General features: G+C 38.8%; 1 protein-coding gene across 2 annotated transcripts in view; it reads right to left on the minus strand.

Moving 5' to 3' along the window:
- Window positions 1-21,188, minus strand: part of CALCR (calcitonin receptor) — a 150,564-nt gene extending 129,376 nt beyond the window's left edge. For both annotated transcript variants that reach the window (XM_049715139.1, XM_033420473.2), the window contains exons 1-2: window positions 21,121-21,188; window positions 20,717-20,936 (exon numbers count right to left, since the gene is read on the minus strand). In XM_049715139.1, coding sequence (XP_049571096.1) covers window positions 20,717-20,746 — 30 coding nt within the window. In that variant the 5' untranslated portion in view covers window positions 20,747-20,936; window positions 21,121-21,188. The remainder of the gene's footprint in view (window positions 1-20,716; window positions 20,937-21,120) is intronic.
- Between the last annotated feature and the right edge of the window lie 3,580 nt (window positions 21,189-24,768).

Raw genomic sequence — 24,768 nt, forward strand, 5'->3', positions numbered from 1 at the left:
GCTAGAGAAAGATTTGCTCATTATTCTCAAACTGGTTGTGAAGAAGAAATGACAGGCCTGCATACTCCTGGGGTCATCATTTGGAAAAGCTGGGATGGGACTAAGGCTGGTAGCCCCAAATAAATATGACAGTGGTCTAAACAGCAAAAAATCACTTGCAGAGCAGATTAAATGCAAGCGTTTCGAGTGATGTCTCCTTTCAAGTTATTTTGAAGGGATAGACATTTATCAAAGGGGACACATTGGATTCAAAACTTGTTAAACAGTTTATTGATGCAGGTTAATGACTATATCAAAGTGAAACAGGTCAAGCAACAGCACTGAGCTTATTGTAGGTTTATTAAAACAGATAGAAACATCAAGCTAAATCTCATCTGAAATCACATCTTTTGATTGGTAGACAGAGGAGGTTTATCACATTTATGAATGAATATTTCTGCTCAATTTTAAATCTAATTAAAATATCCCATATCCACTGAGGTCCTTTTCACCAACTGCGACAAGAATAAAATTAATCTGTTAATACAGAGGTGAGTAACTCAGATGGCCAAATGCTTGGAACAGATATTTCACCCTGCGTGGCTTACCTTAACCAAATACTACATCCTGCAAACAGTTCAGAAATGAACATGGGCATTTTCCTTGCATTCACATATTGTGTTCAGGAAAAAATGGTGTATGCTGTTTGACATGGATATGTTCAATATGTTCTCTAGTTTTTAATTAAAATTTGTTTTTAAAATATTTGCCACTGTATTTTTTTCTTATTGCTTTTAACAAAATACATATTTTTAATCACTAAACCTAAACTGAAAGGAACTTTTTTTACTTTATTTTATATTATATAAGTTAAAGTTCTCCTTCATATTCATCCCACTTCTCCAACACAACTGCTCAAAAGTGGAAACCATTAACAATTTGAGGTTTACCATTCTAGATATTTTCATGTGCACAAAGATGTGTGTAGAACATACAGTTTTACAAAACAGGATCTATTTATCTATCTAAATATACTCCCCTGAAACTTTCTTTTCTCTTAGTATACGAACGTTTTTCCATGCCAGTACATAGAGATCTACTTCATTCTGTTCTAATGGCTTTTTGTATTGCACAACACAGGTATGTCATAATACATTTAACTATTTCCCTGTTGATTGGTGTTTAGGGAGTGATTCTCCATCTTTGAAGAATTACAAATAATATTGCAAGGAATATTATAGAGGTACTGAAGGATATATACAGAAAGACCCTCATTTCTCTAGGGTAGATAATAAATAGAAATGCTAGGCCAAAGCATATCAGCATTTGTAATTTTGTAATTTAGTAATACTAAATCACCTGCTTTTCCCTGATTGTTAGTGAGGCTAAATGCCTTATTATAATGACCTTGGTCATGTGGTTCATCTTCCATGGATTTATAATCTTTACTCATTTAAAAAAAATTGGACTATTTTTTTCTTTTGTATTTGTAGGAGCTCTTTGTATTTCAGTGTTTAGTAACTTAAACTCTGGAGTCAGAGAGATCTGAGTTTAAATCCCAGTTTTGCCTGTTTCTTGCTAGATGACTTTACATTTTACTTAAGTCTCCAATCCTCAGACTGTTTAGATAAGAAATGACGATAATAAAACTACATACCTGGTAGGATTTTTTTGAGTCTTAAAAATAACACAATGTTTGTTAATTTTTAGGATGATGCTTGGTATAGAGTGTGTGTTCAATAAACATTATTCTATATGTTACAAATACTTTTTTCATGTTGTTGGTTGACTTACAATTTTATTTTCAGAAATTATTACTTTATAGAAATTCTCCGTTTATACATAGTCAAATCTTTCATTTCTCCACCCTTTTTGGGGGCTTTGGGGTTTTGTATTAAGCTTAGAATTACAACACCTAGATTGTAACAAATATATTCTCTTCTATTCCTTCTAGTACATTTACACTTTTAATTTTTACACTTAGACCTGAAATACAACAGTATTTGTTCACGAGTATGGTACAGTGCAGACATGCATTTTGAATTTCTCATCATTTCACCACTGATTTGAAATGCTAATGCTGTCATCTGCTAAATTCCAAGGTGTTTCTGGCCTCTTTATTTAGTTCCATTCATCTATTTATCCTTTTCTGTGTCAATACCATGGTATTTTAGCTATTTCAATTTCATGGCATATTTTGACCTATGATAAGGCGAGATCCTGACTCCTTTTAATCTTTTGGTTATATTATTTGTTTATCACCTATCTTCTGCATTAGAACGCTTCCCGGGAAGCATGGCCTTGTCTGTCTTTTATTGCTGTATTTCAATTGCCTAAAGCGAAGCCTAGTCCAGAGTAGGCAGTCGATAATGTGGCTTGAATAAACAAACTTAAATCTAGCAGTCTCTTTTACATCCATATTTTTTCTTTTTCTTAAAATTTTTTTATTGTTCAACAAATATAGAAAACAACATAAAGCAAAATTAAAAACACCCTTGTAACTAATGCCCTATATCCAGTTTTTAGGGAGAAATAAAGCAATTTCTGCCTTTCATATAATTATCATGACAGCAGTAGTAGTTTTAAAAGCTGTCACGTTGGTAGGGATCTTTATTTCTTTATATACCAAGGTCTGATAATTGTTTATTTATTTGTACTATTTAAAGGACATTATTTATTCTGCCATTTGTTTTAGGAAGAAAAAATGGCTACTTCCTGGAACTTTCACCTTTAGTGGGCTAGAAGAATGTCACTTAAAATAAATAGAGCTTCAGTTTTTTTCTGTATCTCTCAGACTCAGTAGAGATGTTGAGAGGGGAGAGCAGATTTCACATCTTGTTATCTTTTAAATAAAGGCAATTCTTTTCATTATATTAATCAACACTTAACTGGAATAAAGAAAAATAAATGAAAAAAAAACCCATTCTTCCTATTCACCCAGCTCTTTTTGATATGAATTTAGAAATACTGGAAAGTACTGGAAGTATTGGAAGGAAAGAAAACATTAGAAACATGGGCAGTGAGGAAGTATAGCATCTGGAATCCTTCACTCAAAACGCAATCACATTATCGTTGGTTCTCTGTTGACAGTGGTCAAGAAAATGCTGGGGCAAATATAAGGCAAGATGGTATTGGGCACGAAGTAGTCAAACTGAAAACCCTTGAACTATGGAAGAGCTAGGGAAGAGAGCGTGTTGAATGGATACCTGGGAGGTATTTGTGAGCTTGACAGCTTGACCATTAGCATCAGCATCACCTGGGAACTTACTAGAAATGCAAATGATTGAGCCCCACCTTAGACTGAATCAGAAACCCTGGGGTGGGGTCAGAAATCTGTTTTAATAAGCCCTCCAAATGATTCTGTTGCTGGCTGAAGTGTGAGAACTAACACTTCAGTGCAGTAAGGAGAGAACATGGGAGGTTAAAAAACATAACTAATAAAATCCTTGTCAGTAGCATCAACTTCCATGTCATGAATATAAAAGAGTAGTTGAGAAAATTATTTGAGAAAATATGGTAAGACTGGTAGCAAATGGTAACTTTAAAAATGGGTAGGCAAGTTAGGCAAGTTTCTGCAGTACCTCTTAGCAAGAGTCTCACACACTAATCTAAAACTTTTCTGTTCCCTTACCCACCCCCTCCAAGACAACAAATCATTTCTTATGATTGCTGTCCAGCACAATTGGGGTGATCTGGTTTTCTATAGCTTGTCTATTAAGAAGAGCCTTCCAGCATACAGCATGGTGGCTACAGTTTGAAAATACTGTCTTGTACACTTGTATACTTGAAATTTGCTAATAAAGTGGATCGTCAGAACTCTCACTACAAAAAAAAAAAAAGTTTAAAAAAAGTGATGAGAATAGAAACAAACAAATGAAAAGAAATACCTTCCACGCTCTGATGGGTTATGTACCAAGGCCTTTGCTCTTTTGTGGCCTAGCAAAATGATTTATTGGTATTATAAGTCAAGTCGATTATTTCATCTAAAATGTTTTTTATTACCTGAAATAAATCTGCAAGGCCCAAAGCTAAATGCTGTGACTCCTTCACCTTCTCACTTTTAGGTGCGGTGGTGAGTTTCTGGCCAAGATGCTTGGGTACTTGAAAAAAACATTTTGAATATTTCTACTCATAACTTTTAATGGAGCAAAGTTAATCTTTAAAGAAATACGTTGGTCTTTGAATATAAATATTTTCAAGCTATTTTCATAATCAGTGCAGAAATTGAGATTCTTAAACATTCTCTCTCTTTGTCATCCTCTCACTGGTGTCCCTGTCTCTTGGACAACTCTTAACTTCCCTTTGGAGGTCCAGCCTTGTTATCTTCCCTGTCTGGTGGCTGACAGACCATGTGACAAGATCTCTCCTGCAAAACTACACCCTAAATCAGAGGAAGACATGAAACTTAATTAATAACTGTTAAATTCTTTAAGTTCAAGATATTTATTTTCACAACACAGTGTGTATTCAGTATACACTTGGGTCTGAATATATTAGAAGCAGCTACTTAAGATCCAGATCACTAATGAGCTCAAAACAAGAGATGGAACTCAATTAGAGTGTGCTATATTAAGAGAAAACCCCTCAGAAAGAAAAGAAAAGGAATTGGCTTTCCTTCCTCATTTGCTTGCTCTGAGGACTGAAATATGTCATACTTCTCCTTTCTCTTTAAAAAGACAGAAACTTCTTATTCTTTAGGATTATGATGAAAACAAAGCTTTTGCCTAAGGAATCAGTGAAATGCTGACTTTTTCTAATCTTCCATCGGCAATTAAAGCCACCCTCTATTCTAGGGAGATGAAGTTGCTCTTCAGGCAATTTAAATAAAAACAAACAATACACTGACTCTCAGTGTCTGAAATTTAGAAAAACATATCTGCTAGTATGTACCAGTCACACAATGAGGTCTTTTTTATAGATATAAAAATCATGGGTCCACTCCACTTTCAGATTTTATCTTCCCATTAAACTGATGACCTACAGTACTGCCTCCTTTATGCAATACAAGATGTTACTTTTCGTATCCTCTGGTGATCTTTCCAGTTTCCATTCCCACTTGTATTTGTTTTAATGTTATTTTTATTGGATTGATATATATATAAAAGTAATCATTTTAATTTCATCTGATTTTCCTACTGAGAAGTTTATGTGTTGTGCCCATACGGACAGCATCATCTAAAACATACATCTACAGAATGATGGAGGCATATTTAAATCAATGGGATTTCTCAGGTTTTTACCATTACTGGAATTGTGGTGTGCGATAGTAAAAAGAAGGTTTGGGATTCACATAAAATTGTGGGTGAGGGGTAACCAAGAGAAGCTTTGGGATGTGAATAGAGCTAGGCTCAAGCCCCAACTCTATTACTTAACTAAATGGGCTACTTTAGCTTATGTTTTCATCTGAGTTATAGTTTTCTCTTCTGTAAAATGAGGATCATAATTATAAAATAGATAGCAGTTACTGACTGCTGTTTATCCTGTATCATGCTTGGCACTTTTCCTACTTTATGTTAAATGCATGAAATAATTCTTTAAGATATAAATAATTCCTTCTTTAAAGGAAACTGAGGCTAAGAGAGGCCAAACAATACTAATAAGCAGTATATCCTGTTGCATCCTTTAAAGTATGCACTGCCTCAGGGAGTGTTGGGTGGGGATCAAACGAGACACTAAATGTGAAAGTACTTCCTAGATGATGTGTGCTCTACTCAACCAAAGCTTATGTGTTTTGTATATTAAGAGTGCTATACCATAAAAATATATTTATTCACTGATACGAATTTCTTTCAAGTATAACCTGCTTCCTTGAAAATTCTTTAAAAACTATAAAGTGGTACTTACTAGAATAAGGGTTAATCTTGGGAAATTTTGCAGTTTGCTTTCTGTACCACTCCTCATTTCCTAGCAGCATTCTATTTCTTTTTATTAGGAGAGCCTTGATTTTTAAATTTTATGAATAAGTACAACTCCTCTGTCATTTGTCCCCAATGTGAGGTAAGGGGCATAGGGTTGACAAATTCATAATTTTTAAGTAAAGAGTATTTTTAACACCCTCTCATAAGTTATCATCATTAGATAAAAAGAATGGATATTTTTGCTCCAGAAAGGGAAGAATATATCTCAGAACAAAGTGCAGTGCTTTAAAGTGAATACACTTAGTGGTAGGACAAACTCTTGATATTTTAATTTTGGGGCCAGACAGTGAAATCTCATCATGGATCCGCATGGGTCATCAGACGAGATTTGAGAACTACTATTTTAAAGGCCATGTGGGACCCTGAAAAATCATGACTGAGCAGCAAACAGACCTGGGTGAGAAAGCATGTTCTGCTTTTTGTGGCACAGGACAGCGTGCTACTACCGTGGGTTCTGTAGTTAGGCTGTTTACGTTTAAATCCTGCCTCTGCTTCTAGTTACATCATCTTTCTTTAAGTCTCTAAGCTTCACCGTTCCCTGGAGGTAAAATGAGTATAACAATAATGCTTGTAATTATTATGAGAATTAAATGGGATAATTCATTTAAGAACCAACATAATAAGCCCTCAAAAATGTTAGTTTTTAAATTAATTTATTATGAACATATTATTATTAATAACTTGTTCTTATTTCTTCTTATTATTCATTTATTTAGCTTCTTTGATTTTCAGGTTTCCCATCTGTAAAATGGAAATAAAAATAGCTAGCTTGCAGGGAGCTGTGCTCATTTGAGCTGAGCTGAGCTCATTTGCTGTGGAGCCTAAATGAGATAATGTGTATTTGTACATAGAATGACACTGATCAGAAGCCTATGATGTGGTAGTCATTATTATTTTTTGTGACATTTCCCCTCCGTACTCCCCTAGTGCATTCACAGTCGGCAGATGGCCCTTGGCTTCTCCAAGCCCCTCTTTGGTGTAGTACTTTAAAGTCTGTACAGCCAATCCCTCTATCATGTGCCTAAAAACCTATCTGTTCCATCTATTTGTCCCTTAAGGTCCTGAATGCACCTGAAAGCAAACTGCCTTGGGAAAGTTTTGAATGTTATTTAAACAAGCACACTGAGAAATCGTAAAAGCAAAACACATTCATGATTACCTGAAAACACATTCAGCAATACCTATTTCGGAGCTCAGCTTAAAAGTATTGTGAAGAGGGAAGAAAAAAAGACAGAGACTTTAAAAAAAAAATCTCCAGCTTGCAAAAGAGTAATGGTAAGACCAGACCAGCTTGTTTTCTCTCCTAAGTCTCTATTTTCATGTTCATCAGCCTGGATAACTCAGGGAGTCCACCCAAGGTGCTATCTATCGCTCACATTTCTGCCGGCTAGTTACCATGGGGGTTATGTCTGGATCCCAACCCCTTCTTTTCTTTAATGTGGGGTGGAGTCTGGCAGCTGAAGATTCTGGACAGTGATGACATCAACAGGAGGAATAAATTCAGTGTATATTGCTATGATCTGGACTCCTTAATGAAGAATGACCTATTTTCTTTCTAATATATACCTCTCTATTCAAATCTAAAATTGTCCAATGCACCATGATATGGAACTAGAATAGCTATTCTCTCCTGTTCCCCCAAAACATCTGACTGAGGGGATAAGGGGAAATATCTATGTGATACTGGAGAAGTTATATCTCTTTTATTCCTTTATCTGTACGATGAAGGAGTTGGATTAGGACCTCTAAGATCTGCTCTAATTATCCCTAAGAACATGTGTGCTAAGGAGTGGGGAAAAGGTAGAAGTTTGTTTTAGAAGACTTACAAGTGACTGAGAAGAAGAGGGAGCATGATATGGAGGTATTATGTTTGTCTGAAAATTCATCAAACACACAAGTAGATCATGGACTAACTTAAACGAACATAACTGGGACTTAAGAATCTGAATGAGGTCTGGGAATGGGCACATATATGTAAAATTGATGGTGAGAGACAACTTTTATTGACAAAACCTGGTGTTATTAAAACTTGGGGTTTTCTTCTAAATCATTTAGCTGGGTATTTAAATAAATATGAAGAAGGGCTCAAATGTATTGTCCTTGTTATGCTAAGAGGTGTTACAGACTGGAAATAGAAAACAAAAGGGGGTTTGGAAAAATCTGACTGTTAAATCAACAGAGAAGTATCAAAGAAAGGTTCTTTCTCACCTTTCCAGGTCCCACATGCTATCGCCAGAGTCAGTCTGCTCTGAAGCATAACCTTCCTTAGTTTGTAAACCAGACTGTTCTTTGGCTTTCTTGCAGAGAAAAATTTAGGCTGGGTCTAAATGAATTCTATAAGGCAATATTTATGAAACATTGGGCTTCTGCTAAGTTGATTAGAATAATTTATCTATCTGAAGGTTACCTAAACAGAATAGAATGATAAGCATTCCTCTTCTGCTAGAGACACTGATCAATCTTCAAAAGCATTCAAGATAAGTTTCTGTGTTAAAAATCAAGTGATTTCTTTTCTGTCCTAAGAGGATATTTTGTATTATTGAGGGTTATAGAAATATTATTCTGTAATATTTTGAGATTGATAAAGGGCAAAGACCATCCTGAGCCCTTTTCTTCTTGAGTACTTAGAATGTAGCATCATATCAAATTGACAGAAGAAATGTTAAGAGTAGATTTTCTTTTCCAACTAGATTGAAATAAAATAAAACCATTTTTCCTTGTGCTGTATACATATTTTTTTTCTCCATGAATTTGATTACACTTTATACAACTTTGGAGGATAAAACCTTCTTACTTTCTGGTGTATTCATTTCCCTTGCCTCTAAAATGATAACCTACTGCTGGAAAAATGACCTGATTCACAGGGAAATTGGATAATCTAATGTAAAGCCTAACTGATTCTAGATCAATATTCTGTGAAATAGCCCTGAAACACATGTTTTCCATTCTTTCTTTCATTATTCTTAAAATGAGCCATAACAGTGGAGGGAAAAAAAGCTTCAGACTCAAATACATCACACAAGAGGATGCATGAAAAATTTAAAACCAGTAAATAAAAGAGTTAAAATTCATATTAGAAAGGAAAATAACTTCAGATTATGGTAAATAAGTTAAAAACATATCCAAGGTGGTAAATGAAAATCACTTGCAAAAGGCTGAGCAGCTTGAACATGGAAGTACACACAGATTTTCCTTTGGGTATCGGAAGGCCCCCATCCCCTGCCCCACACCCCTGCAGAAGTACACAGAGTGCCAATGCAGTCACCTCATAGGGAAATAAGACCATTTAGAACACATGGAAAAGAGTTGCCATGCTCCAAAATAGATCTTGGAAAGTTTATCATCTCCAAGTGAGTGAGTAGGAAACTTGACCATTTTTAGGCTAATTAAAATGCAGTGTATTTGTACTTGCCATTTTTAGAGCACTTTTTTTTTCCTCCACCTAGTTAAAACCATATATATCATGGGTTTCTGACTAACTTTCATGTAAGTAATCAAGATATAGTTTTGAAATTCTATTTAAAACCATGTTTTGTGAAAAGCTGTGTTTTGCTTTTTTTTTTTTAGTAGAAATTGAACTTTTACAATAATAAAACAGATTAAGTTTTTGCATTTGACTCTGCTTTTTATGAATGAGATGTCAACTTGGCAAAGTGCAATTTCCCCTTCTTGTAAACCACAGGGCAGAGTGGAATACTATCAGCAGGGGTGCAGCCTTTGACAGCTGTAGAGATTAAGATTCAGAACAGACAAGGAAAACCACTATTTAATTTCTTTAATTTTCTAAGAAAAAGAGAGAAATCCATGGACCCGCTGTTGGAAAAAATGCAAAAGTGAAAGACATTTTACATCATTTATTTATTTATGTATTAAGTTTATTTTATTGAAGTATAGTTGTTTTACAATGTTGTGTTGACATTTTACATCATGATAACATAACTTTGGCTGTTAACCTTTTAACATAAATGTACGAGAAGCACATTTCTCTTTTAGGATTTACTTACTCTCTGGAGCCACACCTCCTTGGTTTCATTTCCAAATCTGTCCTGGGTTGGCTGTGCATGCTTCCATAAGTCACTTACCTCTCTGTGCTTCAGTTTCCTCATTGTGCAAAGGGGATAACTGTACCTACCTGAGAGTGTCGCTGTGAAGATTAAATATATTAATATCTATAAAAGGCTTAGAACATTATTGGCTCATAGTAAGTGCTATGTAAGTGTCAGATAATACTATCATTATTGAAATATTTCAATAAATCTATTTTATATCCAAGTTTTTGGAAAGTTTTTAATACATATTTTCTTGAAAACTAAAAATTATACTTTGCTGTGAATCAGATATGTGAAAGCTGCATCTAAGTGGGGATTCGAAGATGACCAAAAAGGCCCACCTGCCCCAAGCCACACTTGCATCAGTACTTAAATTTCCTGCTATTATCTTAAATTTCAGAAAAGGCAGATTTCCCAAAGATTTTCAGCAGGATATTAAGAATTGGTATATCACAAAAGGGTCTTGTGGCTATGTAAACTGAGAAATGCTGTGAGGACAAGATTAAATGAATATATACCTTCATTTGTTAAACAGATATTAATCAAGTGCTGGAAATGAAGAGTCAACAGGACAGACCTAATGGGCTTTATATTTTAATGCATGTGACAGAAAACAAACAAAAAAAAATAAAATGATTACAAACTATACTATTAGGAAGGAAATATTCAAGGAGCTGAGAGAAAGAGAGAGATTAACAGGGCAACATATACTTTAGGAAGTGTGATTGACTGTAGCGGACCTCTTTGAGGTAGTGACAATTTAAGCTAAGGTCTGACGTAAGAGAAGCAGCTAGACATGTGAAAATGAGTGAAAGAGCATCCCAGATGGAAGGAAGAGCTCCTGTGAAGGGAGTGCGGAGGCAAAACACAAGATGTGCTCCAGCGAATGGATCGAGATCAGTGCGGTGGCCTGAATGGTCCAGGTATAGATGGCACAGGAGCAATAAGGCCGTGACGGCTAGGGCACAGAGGACCAGGAGGCCATGGCGAAGAGTGTGGGAGCGTGGGTGCAGGTGTGGTTGAAAGCCCTTAAATGGTTGTGAACAGAGGGGAACACTGCTCTGATTTACCTTTTAGGAATTTATTTTGGGTGCTGAGCAGAGAATGTGTAGGGGAGGGGTGCAAGGGCTAGTGAGCAGGCCAGCCAGGAGGCCACTGGAGGGGTCCTAGCAAGGGATGGCAGTGATTGGGCTACATTGCCTGTGGTGGTTATGCAGCAAAATGGACTTCACAGCTTTTAATATGCTTACGTGTAGGACAGAGCTTCAAGTTTGGTAATAAAGATCCAACTTGATTTGGTCAAATAACACACATCAGGAAATACCAGGTTCAAGAATTACCTCCTGAATCATTGATAATGCAATTTTTTTTTTTCTTGAAGAGAGTAAAGGTTTATTCTACTACTGTATTATCTGCAGACAGCAGGGTTTGTAGGAATAGGGTAAAAGAAAAGCAATTGATTTGGGGCAGGGGCAAAAGGGAGTTGATGGGAGATTGTGGAAAGACTCAAGCAGTGGGGCTTTTTCTTAGGAGAGCAGGCTTTCTGGAATAAAGGGGAATACTATGCGTAGTAGGTGCTTGGGAAACTAAGAGAAGGGAGGGGGCTCTAGAGACAGGCTCGGCCTCTTATGCAATGTAGTCCAGGGCCATTATGTGTTTGACTCTCCATGTGGTCATCTGTAAGTACATTCGGGCAAATATTTGTCTGCAAATGCCCACAACTCCCTGCAACTTTGCAGACTCTTCAGGGAGAGCACTGGACTTGGAGTCAGAAGGCTGGAGTTTTCACGGCAGCACTGTCACCTACTGGTGGGGAAATGTGTCATCTCTGCCTCAGTCTGCTCTTTAATAAAAGCATTCGACTCCAGATCAAAAATAAGGATAAAATATTAGTTACCGAGAAAATGTATGGCATTCCTCAAATACTAGGAATGCCTCTTTAACAAATTAAAATGCAGCTCAATGAGACAACTTCCAGTGTTGATATTTGCTGACTCCAAGTTGCTACTACTCAAATATGCCCGGATTATTAACATTTTAGTAGCTAAGAAGAAATGCCAAGTTTCTCATTGACTTTCTATTCACTCAAATGATATATCTAAATTGTAAGAATATACATTTTCCTCATTGGATGCAATAAAATTATTTTCATTTTGAGTGGGAAAAAAGCAACCCAGTAAATTCTTGTTTTTCCTGAATTGGCCCTCGAGCAGCAATGATGGCTCACCACTTTGCTGGGATTTTGCTTTAATGCCATCTTTGCAGTCTATAGGATGTTAGGAATGAAAAAGTGTTCTAATATTGTCCTGACCTTTTAGCCCTGTAGTGGGCCCAGGGAATGAGGTGCTAAAGCAATCTGCATTATTTTGCTCTCTGTGCCATGAACTTCTTTGAATCTTGGGCTAAAGAGACCCCATCTCAATGTCCGTAAACGCCAACATTTTCTACAGTCTTACGCTTTCAAGAATTCTGTCTGTCAGACTTAAGGTTAGCAACAAATAATTATGCTGAAGTTTGGGTTAACTAATGTATGAGTCGAGTCAATTTGAAATTTAAATTTGGCACCAGAGCACTTAGCCTGTCCTTTCTTCCCTTGTTGCCCAAGTTGACTTTATGAAAACACTAGAGAGGAAACTTCCTAAAATGGCAGAGCTTTCCTTTAAAAATTATTATTATCAAAGTGATAATTTTTTCCTAGTCTAGTTCTGGGATAAGTGCTGTTACTTCTGGGCTCCAGGAAAGGATAAATATAGCTTTCATAGTTGGCTGACACCAAATTCACATTTGTTTACAATAAACTCATTTGTTTAGTTAATAGAAATAGATTTGGGTCAGACATGAAAGCCTAAAATCCTAGAAGAACTATGTCACATGTCACGTTTTCACTGCTGTGCAGGAAATTCCTGCTTATGTATGTAGCTACCTAGAATGTCCACTTGACATAATTGCATGAACCTGGAGTATTGCAAGCTATTCGAAATTGCTGGGCTTTGGTTATGGGGAGACCCACTGTTCCTGCAGCCCCAGTGGGTGGGAAAGCTGAGCTTAACACCTCTGGAGAGACTGACTTAAATGTCCATGGAGAGGGGCTCCTGATTCCGTCCGTCATTAAAGGCTCTGATCATTCAAGACAATTAATATACACAATTATAATAGAAAGATTTCTAAGTCATCATCAAAATGTCATTTGACTGCAGTCGTGGAATAAGCCTAATCTTTTGGCATTAGGGAAACAGGTTTGAGTTCCAGCTCTGCCGCTTCCGAGATACGTGAACCTTGGCGAGCCGCGTCGGCTTTCTGCATCTCTGCTTCCTCACCTATGGAATGGGATTGATAATATTCCACAGGACTGTCATGAGAAGTGACTGCACATCACTGTATCTAGCACAGTAGGCGTTCAATGAGTTGCAGCTGTTTTGTTATTCTTTTATTTATATTCCTAAAGTCTAAAAGGTATTAACTTGCTGATGATTCGTTATTCAAACAATTTAGAATTAACCGCTTCCAGGACTCCAGTCCATAGTGGGAATATGATAAGGAAAGTCCTGTTTTTTTCCTTCCTACAGAAAATAAATACCACTTAAGTAGCTTCAGCTTAGTGCAAGAGGCAGGGGAGAAGTAGAGGTATATACTTTGTGATTAAGAAAGTGTAAAGAGGCCGGTGGGAAACGGTTCTGCATGCCTAAACAAAATGCTATGTTCTGAATATATAAGCTCTGCTTTAAATGCTGGATAAAAAAAAACAGAGTTGGCTCTTCAAGTCAACACTGACTCAATCCGGAAACAAGAGTGTGGGTGTAAGAAGGTTCAAGATGTGAATGGATTATTGATTTGAGAGAGAAGGGGCTAAAATCTCTGGAGCAATATAGAGCTGATACCATAAAGGAGGAAAACTCTAAGCCTCAATGTGACAAAAATAATTTCAGGGAAATAAAAGCGCCATATTTATGACCACGTTTAGGTAAATTTAACCCATTTCACAAAGAGAAGAGAAGGTCTCTTATGTGTGCTGGATATGGGATTAATATGTGACTCTGTCCTTTTTAATCTAGGAGGGAAATAAGAAAAAAACAGATATCCACACAGAAAAGGGAGAATAAAATGCCGTAAGACAAATATAAAATGGTATAATTTGTGATCCAAAATTGGTATATTCACCTGTGCAACTTCTGAGTACACAAATATTCTGGGAAACATTTGGATGCTGAAAGACTGGGATTTCTAGATTGTAATCCCTGAGGAAGGGGATTATAAAACTCATATTCTTCCCAATACACTAATATAATAAAGAGATTAAGAGTTTATTTAAATGAATGAATGACAAAAGGGAAGAATACTTCATACATACAGAGGCACATATACACAAGTGTGCACGCATGGTACCTCTAGAAGCCCTAAGGAAATAGATAACAGGATGTGATATTACACCTTGCTTGGGAGTGGGGGAATTGGCCACATGCAAGACTAAAAAAAGGAAGTAGCATTTAAGTTAAACTAGAGGGGACTGTAGGAATTCAAAAAGGGGAGATGAAGTAAGGAGTGCATATCAAACTGAAATTATTGTAAACTCAGGGCTTCCATTTCCTCATTTCTTGCTCTTAGTTAAATCCTGCTGCGATCTCTCCACCCTTACCCCATTTGATTTGCTTACAACATTCTGTTTGGGTGCCCACTTTCTCCTCCCTGGCTTCCATAATACAGCTTTCTCTCGTGTTTTTCCTTTCATCTAGCCTTCCATCTCAGTCTTTTATGCAGGCTCATTTTCTGCTGTCCCTTAAAAAAAAAATTGGTTTTCCTGAAGGTTCCATCTTAGATGTTTTTCTTTTTAATTGTCTGCCTGTTTCTTTTCCTTCATTTTTCTTTTTTTCTTTTCTGTAGGTTATATCCTCCATTCCTATTCCACCAGCTGAAATAGATATACTTATGTCTCCCAAATCTATACCTCTAGTACAGAATTCTCTATTTATTTATGGCTGTGTTGGGTCTTTGCTGCTGCGTGCAGGCTTTCTCTAGTGGCGAGCGGGGGCTACCCTTAGTTGAGGTGTGCGGGCCTCTCATTGCAGTGGCTTCTCTTGTTGAGGAGCATGGGCTCTAGATGCACGGGCTTCAGTAGTTGTGGCTCGCGAGCTCTAGAGCACAGGCTCAGTAGTTGTAGCGCACGAGCTTAGTTGCTCCGTGGCATGTGGGATCTTCCCAGACCAGGGCTTGAACCCGTGTCCCCTGCATTAGCAGGCGGATTCTTAACCACTGCGCCACCAGGGAAGCCCCAGAATTCTCTCTTGAGACGCAAATTTCAGTATCTACTTCTACTGGACATTGCCACCTGTTTAAGCCAAATGCGTCACGTTCCAAATTAAATTCTTTATCTTCCGTCCCTGAAATATTACTTGTTCTATGTGAATGACATCCATCTCTCCTATTATCTGTGAAAGAAACTTGGAATTGATCTCGCAATCGTCCATTTCCCTCATTTATCCCACTTCAAATTTCTATCATTCACCAACTACCCCTACATACACCTATAATCTCCTGTTTTGATTTTTCTTTTTCCTTTTCTATCTCCACCAAGGTCACTAACTGTTTCTCCTCTCTGTTACTGCAATAAAGTATTTTGGTTGGTCCTGGCGAGGTCAGCAAGGTACAGGTCACAGAGAGGCTTCCGTGCTGGCCGGCTGTGCTAAAGAGTTTGCATGTCATCATGAGGACAATGGGGGTCCTTGAAAGAGTTAAAATAGGGGACTTTTAATCAGATCCGCCATTCTGGTAGATCAGTCTGGTTGAAAGCTAGGAAGTATATTAGAATGAAAGGTGGATGGATACAAATTAAAAGGAAGCCTCATTGCTCTAATACAGGGCTGGCTCGGCAAGACTACATCTCATTGGTGCTGTCTGCTGTGCCTTCGGCTCCATGCTGTTGCCCTGCGTCGTACGGTACCTCCAAGGTACCTCTGGATACCTGAGGCTTCCCCCAAATCACCATGTTGTTTCAAGCCTCCAGGGCTTTTTTAGAGTCTGGTATCCTGCCTCTAACACAACTCATCTCTTCCCCTCCTTATCTGGTTCATTCTGTTTTGTCATTTAAATGCTGAATCATGTCCCCTTTAGGGTCACCTCCCTCAGAAAGCTTCCTTGATGTCCAGCTCGGTGCTGTTCCTCCCTGCTTCCAAAGCGCTCATGGCATTTCTCTACTGGAGTACTTACCACACGGGTTTGTAATTGTCTGTTGGTTTGTCTGTCTCCTCCCGTGCCCATGAAGCCAGGAACTAGGCTTTGTCACAATATGCCCTGACTCGGATGCAACAGGCATTTAGTAAATATTTACTGAGTTTTTAAATATGAACGAAACTATAAGGATGATAATTTGTTAGATGTGTTACCGGGGAATGATGAATACATTCTGAGGGACAGAGGAAGGTAAGATTTGAAATGCCAAATTCTGAACTACCAGATAAATAAAAGGCAGGGTCTGGGAATGGAGCTGCAGAAAGAAATCAAAACCAAAGCAAAGCAGCTCTGCAACTGAACCACTGATGTAAAGAGTTCTCCCCCAACATACCCCAATTCTGAGGCAATGGAATATAAACAAGTTGTTGGCATAAGGGCTGAAAATGAAGGATGGACTGGAGTCAATTTTTGTGGCATCACTATGGCTTCAGAACTGGAATTAGGGAGCTGTTGCGGTTTTCTACTGGACTTGGATAGGAAAGATAAAATGAGATTACATCATGAAACCTCTTCAATGCTAGGCTGACGAGTGGGGCAATCACTGAATAATTATGAGTTGAGAGTGACAAAATGGGAGCTTAGAAAACAAGTCTGACGGTGTTGTGTAACACTGAATGCATCACAGAGAGACTAAATGTGGCTAAATATTAGGAGAATATTTAAGCATTTTGTTAAAGGTAATGCAAGCTTAAACGAGAGGGGTGGCAGTGAAACTAGGAAGAATAAAATGCAGCATCCATGGGAAAAATTGGGAGTAGCCTTGAGACTTAATAACAGAGAAAAAAGATACACATTTTCAAATAGAAATTTTAATGAAATAGAATGGTTACATATTGATTACAAAAGCAGAAAATATTTCATGGAGCCAGGTACTTAATTTCTTTGAGAAATAGCTCCTTGGGTTTAGCGTATTTGTGTTATTCCTTTACAAAGAATACCAATTCATACGCTACTTTTAATAAAGAGTGGCTTTTCATTTGAACAAAGACATAATCTTATACCTCAGGTATCCAGAGGTACCCTGGGGTATCGTGCAGTACAGGTCAGTGGCATGCAGCCGCAGGCACAGTGGGAGAAGTACAGCCAGCTCCAATGTCTGGCCCAGCTGGCCCGTATTAGAGACCTTTCACTGTACGCTTTGAGCCACTCTTCCTACCCTAAAATTTTTTTCTTAACAAAAAAAACCTAAACTAAACTACACTCCAATCAGACAACACACTTTTTGGAAAAGCAATTCAAGAAAATTGCACTTATGAATATTGAGGAATAGATTCTGATGACATTTTCTATCAATTCTTCCCCTCTCAATTCTTTACTTCTAAAATAAATATTTAAAGACCTAAAACCTTTCCATATTACCAGTTTTCTAAACTCATAAAGTGAAGCCAGAAACATATGTTAATATTATTTTCTGTGTTTTGATAGAATTGAAAACAAGTTAATACCATGGTGACAACACAAAATATTATCACTTGGTTTGATTTTGTAATACTCATATAGACCTCTGGAAGATCATACTAACATTGAAAAGCACATAGTTGTCACACAAAATAACGCCTTTAATTATAATTAATATTGAATAAAATCTCATAACTGAGTGGAATATTACTTATGTATTGGTGATTCTCTATTGACCAATTCCTTGAGGATAGGAACACATCTTATTTGTCTATGTATCTTCAGGCTTAATGCATTGCTTGGCATGTCACAAATAATCAAAAATATTTTTTGAATAAATGACATTTAAAAAATATAACACTTACATAGAACCTACTCTGCACCAGGAACCTACCCAAAGTGATTTACAATTATTAATTCATTAATTCTCATTAGAAAAACCCCATTTTATAAAGGAAATTAAGACATTCAGAGGTTAGATTACTTGCCCAAAACCATACAGCTTCTTAGAAGGTTATAGAGTCGGGCATGAAACCCAAGCAGAGCCGTGTCAGAATCAAGCCGTACTCTTAATCAATACTGTTTTGTGAAAAATGCAGTCTTTAAATTAAATATGTATGTGTGTGTATATATATATATATATATATATATATATAATGTATGTATATAAAACATATCTTATTAGAGCATTGAACTTAGAATAAGAAGACCACGGTTCAAATACATATTAGATTTACTCAATTTGCAGCTTTGAGCAAATTCATTAACCTAATGGGTCCTTAATTTCCTCATATGTAAAATCAGAATAAAAGCTAGTACCTCACAAGGCTACTGTAAGCTTTAAAGAAACTAATTTATGTGAGAATTCTAGAACATAATCAGCACCCAGGATATGTTATTTGCTGTGCCGAGGAGCACAGTTGTATTTTCTTCTTCTCTCCCTTCAAAAGGGTATATATTTGCACATTACACATCATGTAAGTATCAGTAAAATGAGACCAAATTCTGTGTTTCATAAAACATTGTTTTCAACAGCTCTTAAAACTAGATTTAATTTACTAAACCATTTTCTGGACAGTCAGATAAGCTTCAAACTCAATAGCTTGTTTTTTAGAAAAAAAAAAAATGTTTTTACCGGAAACTGTTATGGTTTAAACATCTACCATCAAGGAAAAAAAAATCTCTTTCTTCTAATTGGGATATCAAGTTATAAATATTAAAAAAAATTAGACTGACAATAGAACATATGGTATTTATGTTCCAACACCCTCCAACATTAACTGACTCTACCAAACCTGACAGGAATCACCTCCGTCAGTGGTTCCCAACATGGCTGCACATTACAATCACATAAAAAAGCATCAAAATGTAAACCCCTTCCTCAGATAACCTGATTTAATTGGTTTGGGGTAGGGTCTGGGCATCCTTTTTTTTTTTTTCAAAGCTCTCCCATTGATTCTAATTTGCAGCCCGAGTTGAGAACACTGGTTTAGGTTATCATTGAAAATATCACCAGTCTCTTATTTCCATTTCATTTTTACTCTAATAAAAACCAACAGTAGATAATATCTTCATTCATGTCAACATTGAAAGAATCTGAGAAGTTCACCAAGCACAGAGTTTTCTTCAACTCCAAGCATCATGAAACAATACAACTCTAAGATTATTTATGTGTTCCTATGAATAAGTTATAATAAGAATTTCATGTTTACTATATTGGGTATGTTTCTGTGGTCAATAAATAATCTTAGAGTGTTTGACAATGACTTACTATTATTCTTGAGGCTATAGTTTCTGAAATTAACTGTAGATTAGAGGCATGGAAACAAAGCAAACCCCGGCTGATGGAGGTTTTGAGCTATGTTAAAATATTGAGTAAAAATGAGTGCCCACTGAGAATACTGACAAACTGCAAAGATGTTTTGCAAATCTAATCACCTTAGAGCCTCTCATAATGCTAGTGTAGAAAACCAGCAATTTTGACTTTTTAAAGCTGGGCTGCAACTGGTCACATAGTAGGCTAGCAATATACTATTACAAATGATACTTTATAAATCCCACAACACTAAAAGCATTCTTACTTTGTCTCTAAGGGTAAGTCACGGTTGCCCGAATGTATGAACTATTTGCTTTTCTATTATCATTTAAGACACACTCAAACTTGGACACTCTGCTATTTAAAGATTAGTTTCAGAAACCACATGGTCACACTTTGGTTTATTTTGAACATTTCACTTTCAATCACCCAATAATTTTAACAAATAGCCTTGAACAGATGCTTTGGTTCAGGTTAACTATGGCCGTCAGGGTCTCCTGAAGATCGGCAGTAGAACCCTACCTTCTAGTCTTGCATGTACTATGTAATATTAGGTTCAAGCTTTCATACAGAGCTTTTCTTAAGTAGATCTGCAAAATAAAGCCTGAATAATGGGTTAAAAAATCTAATTGGACTGTTGATTTTTTACTTTGAATGGATTTCCTTGGACCTCAAGGAAAATGAATGTTTTGGGAAGAAGAACTAATATGTTAGAGCTTTTCTTGATGTCTTTCACCCAGGCTTGGAAAGAACATCATGAAAAAAGAGTACCCTTTTGGAAACTATGCACACAACATGTTTTTCCTAATAGGTGTGAAGAATGGCTGCTATGCATAAATGATTGTTGGAAAATAATTCTCTGTAAAACATGACTTAACAAGCAACTCCATTTACACTGTATTCATTTCCAATATCAAGAACAACAATGACACATCACATAGACGCCGATATTATCTGTTTGTTAGTTAATAAACACCTTTTGGAAAAAATCCACAACTTTCAGCCCCGTAATTTCCATACCCAGTAAGTTGGAGAATAAAACTTTTGTGGGAACATTGATATTAACAGCATAGTAAAACTCACACAAAATCCCAGGACTCTTCAGTATGAAACCCTAAGTTTCAGCACCCTCCCAGGACAATTAGCTTTCCTATAATCAAGGGTAAGGTGAGGCGACTGCGACTAAGCTGACCCTAATCAGAACCTCAAACATTACAATCAAACTGCAGTTTTGCAATCAAAAAACAAGATATCTGGTGCATCTCCACTGTTAACCATCCCGGAGAACATCCCAAAGCTTTAAGTCCCACTCATTCCGAGACCCTCCTTACCTGGAGTAATCTCACTGGGCTGCCCGACATGGCTCAGTAGAAGCGAAGGGCATTCGCAGGTGGTGGCTCCAAAGACTCAGGAACTCAGGCTCCAGTGCGCATCTCCTGAGTAGGAGATGGCAGCCGCTGGGTGAGGTGCGGACTGTGCGCACCTCTCCAACCCAGGAAGGTCCGCGAGCGGCGCGGCGCAGCCCACCCAGTGTCTGGGGGGCTAGCCGTTCTAGTGGAGAGAAAACTCCGTTAGTCCGGAGCGTTCCTTCTCCTGCCCCCCTCCTGATTTCCTGACACTTTACTTCTGCCTTAAGTGATAGTTTATACCTAACCCCAGCTTGTGTTATAAGCTAAAAGGCATCTGCTTTATCCCCATGCTTGATTCCAACCTCCCCAAAGTCCAGGAGGCTTACCTTCCCGGCGCCTTCCTTCCCAGCTGTGCGCTGTGCGCAAACTTCTCCCGACTTAAGTCTTATCCTCGTCCGCTCCCCCGCCCTACCCCGCCCGCATCCACACCCCCCTCTCCACCCCCCAGGCAGCAGAGGAGGTGGCAGCGGAATTGATGAGCGCCAGCCCCCCGCCCCCGTCAGCCCGCTCCTGTCCCTGGAGAGGGAGGGGAAGCAGGAGAGCTCTGAGCGCCTCCGCACCAGCCCCTCTCGCCCTGTACCGCGAGTGGGGCTGCGCCCGCCGCGGCTGCCTTGCTCGAGTGCCGGCTGGGGCTCACCCCACGAGCCCCCGAGAGTAAAACGCGGCGTAAACACGGGAAGCAGGAGAGGGACCCGTTAGACTTTGGGGAGGGGGAGAATGGGTGGGGAGACCCAACAGTCTGGGCTGGGGGATTCGTCCGTCCCCGGAGATAGCTTTCTGGGAACCTTGTCCCCCTCCCCAGAGGATGCAAATTCCGGAGGGGTGAGTTTCCCAAAGAACCTACCCCTAGAGATCGTGCCACCCTGGCTCCTTCAGCCACTGCTCGGGGGACAGCACCACCTGGGAGCCTGTGGAGAGAGGGTCCCTAGTGGGCGCGGTGGTGAAAGTAGGATAGAGATGGGTGGGAAAACGGTTGGCTAGGAACTGGGGTCCTGAGAGGAAGCAAGAGAAGGAGCTGGGAGTCCGGAGGTAAGAAGAGGGGCCATGGGGGTCCGGAAAGTGCTGGTAGAGCGGTCAGACTTGGGCAGCTGCCTGGGGCTGAAAGCGCAGGCTGGATTGGGGGGAACAGCGCCCTTCATGTAGGGGCTGCTGGTGGGCACAGTCGCCTACCGGGAGTGAGCACAGTGAATAAGTGAGGAAGACGGGGGTCTCGAGCGCCTCTACTCCCACCCTCGAAGCCTTTGATGCCAGGAGGAGCCCGGGACAATCCGATTCCAGGCAGGGCGCTACTCCGGCTGCTGCCGGGAGCGCTCTGGAAGGTGGGCAAGTTGGTTCCAAGGACGCACAGCCCTCAACAACCTTTAGCCCACCGCTGGATAGGGCAAGGCAGCAGCGGATACTTTTTTTCCTAACTCTGTTCGACGGACTTTGGGCTAAGAAAGCAACATCCTGCCGTGTCCCGGGACTGCAAGGTGGCCGTGGACTGTCCAGGTTACCAACATTATGTACTCAGCAAAGAAATAATGGCAACAGCAACCAAATAGGACGGGAAGAAAGCCAGACAGCAACACAGCACACTTTCCGGGGCAGTCCGAGTTTCTCCTAAACACTCAGACGTCAGAGTTACCCTGTGAATGGGACTGCAACCTGCACCCACCTGTTCTCTGATCCCTTCCCTGAAGACATTACACTATAGGCAAAAGGTGCGTGTGTTTCTGTCCTATTTTGAACTCCCATTTCCCAACCTAGTGGGACTTCAGGGACCCTTAATTCATGTGATGGGGGGTTTTCAGGGGAAGAGAGAGTCCAGGGGCAGATGGGCTCTCCAACCAGACCTTATTAGGGGTTTTGTTTTTCCAGGCTCTTTCTCCCCTCCATAACCACACCCCCCCTTCCTTGCCACCTCCAGTCTGGTGACCCAGAGGGCTGAGTGTGACTCACCATGCATTCAAACCCTACAGCACCACCCCTGCTGGGGAATATTCTACAGTCCCTTGGTTCTGAGGATCTAAGTAGGAATGGTGTATTTAGCAGTAGAAGATGTGACGAGGAAAGGTAGATGGGCAACTGGGAGAGGAATCTTGCAAAGGAACACACACACGCACACACACACACACACACACAGTAATACAAACAAGACCTATACAAGAAATCTGAATTCTGGACGTAGATATGGGTATTCACTCTGTGCTTTGACATCGTCCTTGGTTCAACGGCTCCCTGCTTCCCATCTGCGGCTGACCAGCCAACACCTGACCATGCCCTCCTTTAACAATTCTCTTACATAACATTAATTACCCTTTTTCGATGCAAACAAGCAGAGAATTTTTAAAGTTGTTTGAGTATCTCCTATGGTCAACTTTTGGGGGCTAAGCATTGAACATTTCCTTGTTGTAGCCCGAATCATGGCAATAATGAATCAGGGAGAGTTTTTGATAAGTGAGGGTATTGCTGTCCTCTGCATTGTGTGATCCAGCCAGCACAGGGAGATTCTTCTGTTGGGGGTTAATCTTAGGGCATCCTGTATCACTGACTGACAACTGGTATTCTGAGAGCAGGATGGGGCTTGGTTCCATAAAGCTACTGAAGGTGTGTGGAACACAACCCTTAACCATAAGAGAGACAAAGCAAAAGTCTAAGAATTAGTGAGAAAATGGCATGAGTGTATTATAAACCTTAAACTGTGTGTGGTATAAGCATAAAAGACCCAGATGAATTAAAGTGCTAAGTGTATTAGAGACAATATTGGAGAGGGAAAAAAAAAAAAGGAGAGTTCTCTGCAGGCAGAAGATTTCAGGGAAGACGACAGAGGAGAAGCGGGATCAAAGATGAGGGTCTCTGGTCTCTCAAGAGTTTAAAATTGACTCTGTCGGCCACAGACGTTTACTGAACACCAAAGGGGTTTGCACCTGTTAGAAGTACTTGGCATTTACAGAAATTTAACTCTACTGCTGTCTTATCACTAACAAAATATTTCTATGTAGATACAGTGTTGTAGATCCTTGGAGGGTGGGTATTAACCTGGGGATGGTCTGGTAAGAGGGCTTGGCAGTGTTTTTAGAAATGCCGTGAGGCCATTACTGGGTTCTGAAACCAGTTGAGAGGGCACAAGCTGTATTTTAAAACTGAAGTGGAGTAAAAAAGAAAATACAGAGTTCATCTCCTGTGACAAGTGTGAGAATGGTTTCTTGACACTTACGTCTGTATGTGTGTACTGAGATACAAAGTAAAGTATATTTCTTTTTCTGACTCACAAAGCATGCATCTTGCAGAAGCAAGGCATGCTGGCAGATTGCGGGGTTGAGGTGTGTTTTATCTTTGTTTTATATTAAAAAAGATTCTGTTGGGAAAAAAAAGTATCTTAAGATACTTGTTTATAATAAGCCGTGCTTCAAATAGAATACCTTATATTTGCAAATAAGCCTTCAAATAAAATTAGTTCTTCAAAGAGGCATTCAGGAAATAAGCATCTTAAAATGTGATAATCAAACATTTCTGAAATTTTCTCTGATTACTTATGACTTTTAAATTCTCTGTCTTTATGAGACTTTGCCCCTTTCCTTCTGTCCCTTTTTCCTCTTTAAAAAAGAGAGAGAGAGGCTGTGAGACCTCTCAACCTTGTCTCTCCAGGACAAGGTTTACTCTTCCGCAAAACCAGGATTTTGGCTGTATCACTTTAATGCGATTTATGGTTCTAGACTCCAGTGACTTTTCCATAAAATCATGACATTTTTGAATTGCAGTGAGTGAAAGGAAGATTGCCCTTTATTAAAAACTAACTCTACTAACGCTTGTTCTTGTTAAATATGATAATGTAAGGGAAGGTCACATTTCGGAGGGACTGAGAAAAGTCATGTATATAAAAATGTATGTGTTTTGTTATATTTGGAAGAAAAATCATTTATCAGGATAACTGCATTCGAGTTTATTCTCTTTTGAAAAGAAATTTAAAGAAAAAATTTCTGGCCTCTCTC

Source organism: Orcinus orca, chromosome 9 (genome assembly GCF_937001465.1).
Source record: "Orcinus orca chromosome 9, mOrcOrc1.1, whole genome shotgun sequence".
NCBI lineage: Eukaryota > Metazoa > Chordata > Mammalia > Artiodactyla > Delphinidae > Orcinus > Orcinus orca.